At 39.8% G+C, this 12743-nt stretch overlaps 1 protein-coding gene across 1 annotated transcript in view; it reads left to right on the forward strand.

Moving 5' to 3' along the window:
- LOC113684852 (cadherin EGF LAG seven-pass G-type receptor 1-like) overlaps window positions 1-12743 on the forward strand; it is a 43353-nt gene that overhangs the window by 26253 nt on the left and 4357 nt on the right. The window contains exons 22-37 of the mRNA XM_089206056.1: window positions 46-148; window positions 445-598; window positions 955-1021; window positions 1170-1236; window positions 1882-1994; window positions 2704-2830; window positions 3274-3315; window positions 3426-3509; window positions 4534-4723; window positions 4934-4978; window positions 5893-5931; window positions 6298-6399; window positions 7040-7096; window positions 7215-7259; window positions 7953-8250; window positions 8856-9056. Coding sequence (XP_089062182.1) covers window positions 46-148; window positions 445-598; window positions 955-1021; window positions 1170-1236; window positions 1882-1994; window positions 2704-2830; window positions 3274-3315; window positions 3426-3509; window positions 4534-4723; window positions 4934-4978; window positions 5893-5931; window positions 6298-6399; window positions 7040-7096; window positions 7215-7259; window positions 7953-8250; window positions 8856-9056 — 1734 coding nt within the window. The remainder of the gene's footprint in view (window positions 1-45; window positions 149-444; window positions 599-954; window positions 1022-1169; window positions 1237-1881; window positions 1995-2703; window positions 2831-3273; window positions 3316-3425; window positions 3510-4533; window positions 4724-4933; window positions 4979-5892; window positions 5932-6297; window positions 6400-7039; window positions 7097-7214; window positions 7260-7952; window positions 8251-8855; window positions 9057-12743) is intronic.

Below are 12743 nucleotides of genomic sequence, written 5' to 3' on the forward strand. Positions count from 1 at the left end.
TATAAATGTATCATTATCAGTAACATCACTGTTTTGTCTTTACAGAAATCTGAAGAGCAATTCGATAACAATTCATAAGAACCTTATTGTAGCGGTCTTCGTTGCGGAGCTGACGTTCCTCTTGGGAATCAACAGAACGGCAGATCAGGTTGGGTTAAATACAAGGGCAACTTATGTTTACAGTAGGGTGATTTAGTATTATCAACTGAGTTGATAACGTAAATTGGCCACCGTAAAGAGTTTCAAAGCTAGCTTTGAAAAGTGACAGAGTGGATGCTTTTACGCACGTAAACGTCTATTTTAACCATGGCAAATTTTTTTTCAAACGTATGTTCATTAGCGTGGGCAAGAACGCGACAGTGGAAATCTAGCTTTAGCTTTCTTTAAAAAATTTAGGTTGGCTTCTGATCTTACGACGTTGCTTTTATTTGTGTTTCATTGCAGAGATTGTGTCAGTTGATCGCCATAGTGCTGCATTATTTCTTCAGCGCTTCTTTCTCGTGGATGTTCGTGGAAGGTCTGCACATGTATCGCAGGCTCAGGGAAAAGAGGAATATAGACACTGGCAAAATGTCTTTCTATTTCTTTATGGGGTGGGGTAAGTGGTACGAATGTTGTCCAACAGGGAGTGTATGTATCAACCCTTTGTAGTGATTAACAATTAAAATCTGAGAATACCTAAATTATCAGGTAGAAGTTGTTATCTGTAACCAAGCATTTTTCCGGGAAAAAAAGGGGGGGCGGGGGGGCGGGAAGAGGGGAGAGGAATGACTGGTACATGAAACCTATCAAAGTCACTGTTTTATAATATTCACTCGCCATCATTTATTGGAAGATAATTTTGCGCAATTAATGCTTTCAAATAATACTAATAATAAACTATTTGAGACATAAAACACGGATTTCTGTGCAACGAGTGCTAAGGTTTTTAACTCTGTTTTTTTTTTGTCTCAGGATGTCCCGCTATTGTGGTCGGAGTTTCCGCTGGCTTAGCGAACGAGGGCTACGGAAACCAGAGATTGTAAGTCAACTTTGTATGGTCTCTGTAGAACTTTTTACCAGCCCGCGTAAACAGTTTGTTTGCACTTTTAACATTCCTAAACCAAGCAGTAGATAGTGACAGTTCCCACTAAATTTCGTGACATTTGACCTCTTTTTTTACTATTCAGCTGCTGGATGTCGACAGATGGAACACTTATCTGGACGTTTACGATTCCGATCATCATCATTGTCGCGGTAAGTAGCTTCACGAATGATCCCACTCCTGACAACACATGTCAATGTTAACGGCAAACCAAGAGGTAAATCTCTTGTGGTAAACGGATTATCAATCGAATTAAAAATCTTTCAAAAAAACTTCCAGTGACATCTCTAGGAAGCTGGTCTCATTCCCGTTCTCCTTACAACATCATCACACTATGAAGCAGGGCGGTGATGAGAAAAAAAGGAAAAATATATCAAGTAGGGGATTATTACTCGATCCAATACCAAATTCTCTGCACTAACATCATAAGAATTGTCTTACTAATGAGGAGAGTTAATGTCAACCGTCCACTTTTCACCCGTTCTTCCTCATCTTGTTTTCCCATCCTCCTCTCCACGTATAATTTCGTTGCAGATACTGTGTTGATGAACGTTGGGCCCGTTTTATTTACATTTCGTTTTGTGACGTGGTGTTTGCCTTAGTGGCATTCTTTTGCGCAGTTGACATGCATGTTGCTGTGGCAAACAAAACAAACAACTACATAGAGATGACGGTCTGAAATTGTTCTTATTTATACACAAATTTTGTATTTGTGGAATAGTGCAGTATTTGTATACCTTTACACTGATTGATTTAGTATGTCATGTTGTTCATTGATTTTCTTTTTATCATCTTAGCTTAACACACTCGTCTTTATCATGGCATTGTTCACATCACTTCAAAAACAATCAAGAAAGAGACGTCGCCGGCATCACCACCATCACCATGACGAGGAACAGTCTAACTTGACGTAAGATAGCACTTTTGACTGATACATGAGCGTACCAATCGTCTCATGCTAAAGCCTGGTTTTCACGAGCGACGCGCGCACAAAGGCAAGCTTAACAGCTCATAGAGAAGCAAACAAGAATCAAGCGCACGGATCAAAATTTGTTATCTTTCTTGTGCTACTCTTTGTGCTCGTCGACGTTCGTTTTCAATTGGCATAATTACCTGATGCTCGCGTTTGTGCTTGCGCTTTTGTTTGCGTCGCTGGGGAAAACCAGACTGAAGCGTAAAAGACTATTTAACAACTTTTCACCAAAGTAGAGATGGCTCATGGTGGATATTTACCGAACCGTGAAGCGGCGAGATTAAATATCAACTGCTAGCTTCCTCCACTGGGGTGAATAGTTAACTACCACGCCAAAGATAACGAAAGACATTAAATTTATGCAAACCATGCATTGAAAACCGCTTCCCTTAACTGACCAATCTCCAACTGCTCAGTAACTGAGAAATGTTTTAATACCTGAAAATGATAAAATGAAATTTACCGAACCCTCCCATAACGTTCTGGAGTATTCCAATGATCCCCCTTTCCCTTTTCCTTTCCCCCCTCCCCCCCCCTCCCCCCCCCCGTCGATAAATAAAGACTGGTTCGTTATGATTTAAACTAGATAATTCTCTATTCATTTGTCAAATGTTTTATTTATTTATCTCGCTTTTTGTCGTCACAGTGCCGGATTACGAGCCACAGCCGGTCTTCTTCCCCTGATAGGAGTATCTTTCGCGTTCGCCATTTTGATGGTCAATGAAGATTTGGAAACCTTTCACTATATCTTTGCTGCCTTTACGTTCTGCCAGGTTAGAATCTCGAGTGGTTTTTAATTTTAATGTGGAAAGGCAATGGAGGATTTCTCTCATTCAGTTGTTTTTGCAACTAAAACCGGGATTGCATTACTTCTACGCCATCAGAATATGAGCAAAATTTTAGCCCTAATTCACTCTTATTTCACGCAAAAAAATTTAATGATCGCTTCTCAAAAACTGGGTCGAAAAGCGTATTAAAAAAACAGACTAAGGAGACGTAGAGACGAAAACTTAATTCGGTACTTGAACACATGTAATCGAGAAGAAGCAAAATGCATGTTTCCTTTTCAGTTTCATTTTCAACTCTCAAAAGATGTGAGGAATCGTCTCGAAATTAATAAACGCTGAATACCTTGAATTTGCTGTTTTTTAATTCTTCGATCGATGAAAGTCGATCGATCAGCGACAAATTTTTGATGAACTTGTCTCGTTCACAGGGCCTGTTTATATTAGTGTTTTATCTCCTATTGGACAAGACGGTGAGTAACATACCTTTCTTTTCATTTTTTCCCGATTTCAATTTGATTTAATGGACGCGGAAATTTGATTCACTTTCACAATCTTGCTTTATTGTAAAAAAACCCTACAGGTTCGGAAGGAGTTCAAGAATGTGTACATGCGCTGGAAGACTAAGGACAAGACATACGGGATACAGAAACCCACGCAGCATTTTGTAAGAGGAATATTCACCCTCTTTACGTTTCTGTGCTTAACTCGCCCTCTTTCCTTAAATGAGACATTCTATATTCATTGATTTGTCCTCTCTTGAAAGCATGTTCTGTTTTTCACTTGCTCTTCTCCGCTTTTTGACCACCTTTTCATAAGATCAATTCATGGTCTTCCATGTCCTTACCCTTCTCATTTTTCAGCCATTCTTTTATCTGACGCAACCTCTCCCCTGTTAGGTATACAGCATTTCAGTATTTCTTTGAATAAGCACCCACGCTCTAAGAAGCGCCCTCCGCCGAACAAGTGCCCGCCCTCAGGTGCCCCCTCGAACCCCCCCCCCTCCCCCTCCCGTCTCCTCCCTCATTTCCTCAACTGGTAGGAATACCAAGAAAAACACTTTCTTTTGCCACTTCATCTATAATTTATCAAGCTTCAACCGCAGCGGAATCAGAACAGGAGATTTATAAGCGACCCCTTCGATTTAGAGGCATCCTTCCAATAGGCGCCCCCTCCCTTGGCCGAAATTATATAAACTCTTATTTGAGGAAATGCGATATGACAATTTTTCACTGTTTCATCTCCATTCTGAGTACCACAATGTTATCTTTCTCCCGCTTGTTATGTCAAAGTAAAATAAGTATCCCAGACTTGATCAATATGTAACTGCTCCTTGAGGTTCCAGTTTGTTATCTCGTGAATACGTTATGAGAACAGACAGTTTCATCAGCCGAAGAATATCCTCATAAAAGAACACCAAACTCTCCCCCCAAATTTTTGAAGAAATGTATCGTGGTAAGAGGGAAGAATTTCCAATTAGATCTTGGGAGTGAAAGGGTGAACTTACCTTTTTCCTTTCCCTTTCTCCTTTCCCACTTTTCAATTCATGCACTCTCCCTCCCCTCCCTGTTCGTATTCCTGAGACTATTCCATTTTCTTGCATTTCAGTTTCTCACACTCAACCTATTGATTTCTTTTTTCCTTCTTCACCTGTTTAACGAAAAGTTCTGTTTCCCTTTTTTTTTCCTTAGAAACGCTCCTATCACCCTGGGGAGACGGCACCTCTCCGATCCCCATATGATTTTGACGACGATGGAAACGCCACTAGCACATCTACCACGGAGCCATCCAGCAGCGGTTTCCGTAGCAGTGTAACGAGTCGGTTCACCACAGACAACAGTATCACGGATACTATAGGAGATGAAGATACCAGTGTACCAGGTGTGCGTTTGAAATGTAATTTCTCTCAAATATGCTCTATACATTCTGCTCAGTCCAAGTAGTAAGAACGTGGTTTTTAATAAATTACAGTGATTTCTAGTCGACACACGAATGGTGGGACGTACATTCAGGGTAGACCCTAGAGGCCGAAAAAAAGTGCCCCTTCTTCATTTCTGGGAACTAATTTTTGTTTGTTTGTTCTAATTTCAGATGGAAAATCGCCAAAGGCCAAGTACCCTGATAATCCTGAACTCGGTAAGATGTCTACAAGGCGTAAACTCAAACATTTCTGTCTTTTAACTCCTTTGTAGTCAATATTTTGATGGTCACGAAACTAAGAGGAAAATAAGGAGTGATGTTACTTCGTCATGCAATATTATTGTGCAACGAAACATCTGTAACACATCTTTGGTACAGTCAGTTAAAGTCTAAAAGTTTTGTGAGTATATACACAGTGGGTAGCATTATAGGTGCGATCTGATTGGCTACTCAAACTCCAAATATCCCTTGCTAATCACCTCCAAGCAGCGCGCGCGCGATTTGCGCCCGGAAAGATGGTAATCGTTGCAGGAAGAAATGCGTTAATATGACCTTTAGTGCTACAGTATTTCACTGTTTTGGTACATACTAAAACAACTATTCTCCTCAGTATGGGTGGTATGAGGTGGATATTTGCCGAGCCGTATATCCACCACTAGGCATCTCCCCTTCGGTGAATAGTTGTTAATGGCTGTTATTACAGTTCTGGACGTCATTCTTGTGGTATAGCGTTATCTGCGTGAAAATGCACGGAAACGAGGCTATCGGGCGAGAGAACATAAATACTGCATAAGAAATTTTTGAGTGTTCAGGACCCACTCCAATTAGGTTTGGTGAAAAGATATCTCCGTTCAAATTTAAGCAAGTTCTCTTACTCTAACTTAATCAGGATTCGAACCTCTGACGTTGCTTAAAAGGTTCACGCTTTGCTCTCCCAAACGAAACAGTTGAGGAAAATTACACGAACTAAATCTGGTTTCAAGCTCGCTTGGAGTTTCTAAACTCTTATTAGACAAGTAGACAAAGGTTTGGTGAACAGGAATAAGCGAAATAAGCGCGCAAGTCTGATTAAGCGTCTAAGTTTAACAGGGACTGACATATCCTTTTTTTTGTTTTCTTTGAATCTGTAGAGCGAGCCCGGAAAATATGGGAACAGACCGATAAGTCAGGTATCCTTACTGTCTGCTACATAATTCTTGTGGTGTTCGTTCGGAGAATTTTTCATAAGATCAACTTATATTCCCCTACCTGTCACTTTTTTGATTTGAATTTAAGATAAGGCATGCTTCTCTCGTATGCGAAGATTTTTTCCTTCATCGTAAACAATTAACTTTTATATTTTAATTATAGTTGAATCCGTTCATTACATTATCTGTGTTACAAATTGCGCATACCTCCTTGTTTCTGTCTATATTGAACGATATTTTTGCGGGAGAAGAAGAAAATTAGATGAAGCAGGTTACTTCCCCGTCCGTCCGCCATATTTACCTAAGTATGTATTTGCACTGATCGCTTTTTTTATTTTTTTTTCCCAGAGGTGAGCACCACCCAACCAGAATCATCTTCCGAAGAGGAAGATGAGCGGCCCTCCTCGCCTGGTCTTCCATCTGATTCCTCCGACTCTGAAGATGACCAAGGTACAAATTGTATGGTTCTGTAGTGATATAATTTTCACCTCTCGTAAATTTTTTTGTCACTTTATTTGGCTCAGTCAGAGTTAGTATGTTCACGTATAGAACAGGTCAGAGTAATTTCCAATTGATTGTCGAAAGAAATCTGGATTTGGTTTGGTTTTGCTTTGCTTCGGTCTGTGATTGGTGTAAAAATTCGCGCCATGCTCTGAACCAATCAGATGTCAAACGAAAACCAATCAGGACTTGGTCTCCCGCGCTTTCCCGCGCTTTCCCGCGCATTCGGTAGTTTGCCTGTTGTGAATTCTCGTAGGCTAATGACGATATAAATCTTCGTTTTGATTAGCCTTTGTGATTACTTTGGTGATGGTTTTTTTACAGTCAATTAAAGATTCTACTTTTCTACGGTCAATTAAAGACTCTAAAACCCACTTGAAATAAAATTTCCCCTCAGCAATCTGCCGCAATTGGGCAAGTGACAAAGAGTGAGTGACAAAGCATTTGAAGAAGCCAATGATTTGTATTAACACTGTTACAGAACAAAAACTGTTTTCCAAATTACGTTACTTTCTTACTTGTATATTTACCTCGGCAAATCACAGCAACCTTTTTTGCGAGTTTTCAACTTTTTGCTTTTCTTTCTTAGTTCCGAGTGAAAATGGATGGCCAAAAGATAAAACTCCAAGGAAGAAACGTCGAAAAGGTTAGAATAAAATAATTTTTTAAATACAGTCAGCCTTGGTTAGCCTTAGTGTCGGCAACTCGACCCGAAGATCTGTATTTTGATGAAAAGTTTTTGCTGGTTTTTGTTTTTCCTCCAGCTCCTTTCTACGCTTCAGACGGACCTATGCATAGCACACCAATGGGTAAGGATGTTAAGGATTTTGCACGCAAAAAAGCATGTATCTTACAGAACTAATTGCGAATTGAGGGATGTTTTTCAATTCTTTTGAATTAATGGCAGGGAAGAAGGGAGAAAGACAATTAGACTGACAGATAAACTGACAGACAGATAAACTGACATACAGACAATTAGACTGGCAAACTGACTGTCAGCCAGGCAAACAGAATGACAGACAGACAAATAGACTGAGAAATTGACTGACAGACCGACAGACCGAGAAATTGACTGACAAAGAGACAGACAGACGGACAGACTGACAGATAGGCAGATAGACTGAGAAATTGACTCACAAAGAGACAGACAGACAGACAGACAGATAGAAAGGGAAACTGAAAGAGAGACTGAAAAAGTGACTGACAGACAGACAGACAGACGGACAGAAAGGCAGACATGAAGATAGACAGACAATGGTCTGGTAAAAATGTGATTTATCAAAATAGACTCTATTTGTTTTATTTGTATCCGGACTATAAAAATGGACATTAATACTCAAGTATCAAAATTACCTCGCGCGGGGCTATGACTGAAATGTTTGACTTAATCCACGGCTAATCAGATCACGCGCATCTTTGTCATTTAATCACTAGGGCAATCATATTTAAACAAATTTATTTATTTTTTCATGTTCTTCTCTTCCTTACTAACCTTGCCACAGAGACAACACCCGAGGAAGAACCGTTGAGAGAACCTGAGTCGGAATCTTCCGACACCGATGACGAAGAGTTACCAACGATCGATCGTAAAAAGGATCATCCTTCCTTCAAAGCCGTCCCCGAGATTATACAGGACAAAGGGGTGTCAGGTTCGGCTGCCACCTCTGATACGACTCCATCTGTGGACAGCAGCTTGAAAAAGAAACCTCTGAAGTCAGCTCTCAAGAAACCGAAGAATCCTATTCCTATTCCTGTCATGGAAGAGCTTAATGATGACGATGACGATGATAAATCACTCAGGTAAAGATTAAGGAACCCTTAAACTCCCAAATCCAAGCTTTAACCTGACAAGTTTTAGTATTCTCATTACCTTTAGGCTGGATAATGTATAGATATCACTTGGAGAATTTACATAATGATCACTTCTGATAGTCAGCGCGGTAACTTTTAAACAAGAGAACACGATGGGAGAAAGAACTCAGTTCCTAACTTAAGTCTTAGAATACATTAATTTAACTAAGTGCATCTATAAACATCAGTCTCTCGTACCGAAGTCAGCTTTTTGAAGGGTCCACGTGAAGGCCTAACTGATGAGTTTCTTGAGTGTTTTTAGCAATGTTACGCATAAACCCGGCCACCTCTCTGCAACGGCCTCTTTTGCCTCCAAGGTGGCCTTTAAGTAGAGGCAGGGGTTTAGATTAAAGCCATCTACAGCCTCCATAAAACCTCTCATCGCTGTTTAGCCAGCGAGCATGCTCTTGTGTTTGGGTTTGACCTTACGGCACAGCCGCCTTGTAAACCATCGGCAGCCGCTTACGGAAAAGTTATTGAGACCCTCTAAAAGGCTGACTGACACACCCTGATCGAACATTAACCGCTTATATTTATGTATTTTTCTGCCACAGCACCGATCGTCATCATCATCACCATCACCACAAAGACAAACATCGACACCGTCGAGACAGACCACGGTCCCGCGCGAGTTCCGTGTCTAGCGATCAGAAGGAGAAAAAACGCAGATTTAGGAAGAAAGGTTCCAAGAAGAAGGAAACGTTAGTACAAATTGGTGGAGAGGAATACAGAGTGCAGGCTGGGGACCAGTCTTTGTAAGTGTGTCTTTTGTTAACGTTCAATGAAAGTGGGAATGGTTTCTTAGTCCATGCTCGTGACAAGACGAAAGAACGTCTTTCGTCATTTCATCTCTGAGTTTCTCTTAACCTAGTGATCCCTAAGAGGACTGGCATCTAATTGTACAAGAAAACGAGAAAGAAACAGGAAAGATTCACCATCTTTCTTATTTAATTAACTCACAGAAGGCTTTTGTCATCGCTTATCAAGCAGGGTGGCGGACGTGTGTCACATATGAACTAGTATTGGCCTGGCCATTATAGAGTCTCTGTGGCTCAGTGGTAGAGCATTGTAGCACGAAATCGGAAGGTCTGAGGTTCGATTCCTCGTGAAAACCTAGATCCTTTTCTTTATGCCACGCTCGAGACAAGACGAAACTCCTATCTTTCTTCAGGTGATCATGGTTATTGGCAATTTTATCTTCTATTCTTGAAGCTGTTTCGGGCTCTTTTTGTCTTCTTCATTTTTCCGCGGCACGAGAGTTTTTTTTTTTTTTTTTTTTTTTAACAAAATTAAATCCTGGAGTGGAAAAAGGAGTGGTAAATAATTGTTTGATTGAGTGATTTTATCACTCTAAGTTTTAAGAAAAGAAAGGGAAGGATTAAATAGAGTTCGCCAATTCGTAAAAGCTTCCTTCCTGAGATCAGACAACTGTGATCATATAAATTAAATTTGAGAAAGATGTTTTTTCGTCTTGCCACGAGCGTGGGACAAAGAAAAAAATTCTCATTCCCCAGACCTTCGGAGTCTGCGCTCTGATGCTCTACCACTGAGCCACAGAGACTCTATGGTGAGCAAGGCTCATTACCAAGTTCATATATGACACGCATTCTTGCATACTGCTAGGATCAGCCATGTTGACAATGTCATGTTTTTTAATAGAATAAGAAAGATAGTAAGTTTTTGAGCACGATAAACAAATGGAAAAAGATGTTTTTCGTCTTGTCACGAGCGTGGACGAAGACAAAATTTTTGCGTCCCCATGAGGAGTAAATAAAAGTTGTTGAACAATCTTTCAGTTGTACAGCTTGTAATGCTGCCCACTGTGGTGGTTGGAAGCGTTCTGATCGTGTGTCAAACTGTGCAGTGTTGTTTTTGGTGATACAACTTGAGTGTTTAACCATTCAACGGAAATCTTGCTAGCAGCGCTTTTATGTTGGTTTACTGCATGGGGCACTTTTGGCTTTCAGGGTGTTATATAGTCCTAAGTCTGTTGATGAAATCCTAATAAGCAAGTTTTCAATTGAAAGCTGCTGAACAGCACTTTCATAAATTTCCTCTCCTTCAACTGTGCAAGCTTACTTTGGTCTTAAATTTTGGTGATGAACTTGATAACCGTCAGATGAAAGCTTCTAAGCAGTTCTTTCATGTACAGTGTTCGATCTGCTAGAAAAAGTGGTCTCACCTTTTCAGTGTACTGAAAAAAATTCAAGGAAACCTATTCTTAAGCGATTTCACAAGGATCTGTTTATTTTACTCTTTATGGTAGCTCTACCCTCTCAAGACCGTTCGTGAAACCTTGGTGCAGGAGTATTTCAATGAAAGCTATTAAGCAGTGATCTCACGCGGTTTTGTTTGTTTCTCTGCTGTTTAAATTTTTTTCTTATTTATTTATTTATTTTTTTGGATCTTTATGAGAGGGACAAAAATACTCGACGATGAATAAATTGTTGGGGTTATAAAGAATTAAACTATCCAAAAAACAGAGATATATGATTGAGATAACCCACATTAACCAATTGCTGAGTGATTGTTGTTCAAGAGATCACTTGTGGAGTTTTCTTTGTCAGCCATAACCTTCGGTGAGGGACTTTTTTGTTGGAGGAATGACAACACCTTTTGTTGTGCAAAGAAAGATGATAAAAAATTTGTTACAAGGATGGGAAAAAGGAAAAATCTGGGTATCCTGTGAAGATTGCATCCCAGGTAGTCCTGTTTTGCTCGTGGGATGCGCTAGTAGCTTGTGTGAGAGGACTCAGCAATTGAAGTGCAAGGTTATGTACTAATTTGTTTATGACACGATTTCTGCATACCAGTCGAATCAGAAATGTAGAAGAACGTAGAAAACGTGTTGTGCTTCCTAAGAACGGGGAAGATGATAAATTCTAGCTCAGTTGTCGAAGTGGAAGAAAGATGTTGAACGTTTTTGATAGAAATTTGTTGTGATTTTGAGTTGCCTATTGTTCAATGTTCGTGATGGGAACAAAACACGAACTTCTGGCAGACGGAACCTCCTGCGGGTTAAAAAAATAACTTGTACGTGCTTATTTTTCTTTAAGCAGCTGTTGGCGTTAATCTCTCACGTCACGTTTTTCAAAACTTATCGAATTTCTCACGGAGAGCATATCCGGGCTTTTCTGTTCTCTTTCAGTTATATTTCACCGGAAGACACGCGTTTTTTTCAGGCAGACCATTATTCTTTCTAAATCTATGACATCCGATCTGAACAGATCAGTTGTGTCTCATTGTTTCGTACGCTGCACAATGCGGTTGCTTCTCTTCCCACTTTTTGTGGAGAAAAACTGGATTGCAGCAAACTAAATAGAACAACATGTCGATTTGGTTTAGTTGTATCTTGTATTTGGTGTTCTTTTCTGTGAATACAACCCAAATTTCAGACAGCATTTTAAGCTAATGACCTGCACTCCAGTATGTTATTATTTGTTAACTGAACATGATGGTTGTAACATTTAAACCTCAGGCTAAAAGCCTGGTCTATGAACATTGCAATGAAAGTTTCGGAGCAGCGCTTAATTTGCCTTTATCCATTGTACTGTGGAAGGTTGTGGTAGCTGTAAGATTAAAGATGATAAACCGGTATGTCAAAGCTGGTGAAAAATACTCACTTAGCGGTTATGGTTTATTGTACTGACAAGATGCAAGCACTTGGCATTCAAATTTTTTTTGATATTTTTTTAAAGTTTCCCTTTTTTAGGGAAATGAACTTGAATTAATTTCATAGTCAGCGTTATTTTCTTTATTATGGTACTTTTCTGTGTTTGTTTATATCTCATTTATGCAAATTACGTCAACCTGCAGTTTTTCTTCCTCTCCTAACTTGAGCTTTGCGCACAGTTATCTTTTAAGGAAACGAATTCAATGAGTTATGTGATTTTGGAGCAAGAACATGGCTGTGGGAACCCTTGAGTTGTATTAACTCCTCTTGACGATTTTTAAGTGCATGTGAAAGACAGTTTGTTTAGACGAGCCATTTTTCTGGGGGCTTCTTTAGCTGTTGCGATGCTGTGATTTTATGAACCTCGCTGGGGTCTTGCTTCGTAGGGGTCCATATCAAAGAACGTTTTTAGCACCCTGTTGCGTTATTGTTTTTTTTGTACAATATGTAATTATATTTACTAGTGTTGTACATCCAAATCTCGCCAGAAGGTTGAAAATAAAAAGTACCGCTTAATTAACCCAAATTACCTCATATGTTTTTTGATAACGACCAACGTTGACAAGACAAAAGAAGTGTTTGCTTTCCTGCGGTTAAGGTATCCTGTGGCGGCCTACTGCACAGATTAGGTCTTTGATTTTTTTGTTCAAGGTCTTAGTAAGAGAGCTGTACGCGCTTCTTTCCTGCTGCGAAACCCAAAGGTTTTTTCCTTCTTTACGTCTAAGAATGGTTGAACAATACGGATCACAGCGGATGCCAAATGATAAAC

The sequence above is a fragment of the Pocillopora damicornis genome, chromosome 5 (assembly GCF_964200805.1).
Source record: "Pocillopora damicornis chromosome 5, jaPocDami1.2, whole genome shotgun sequence".
NCBI lineage: Eukaryota > Metazoa > Cnidaria > Anthozoa > Scleractinia > Pocilloporidae > Pocillopora > Pocillopora damicornis.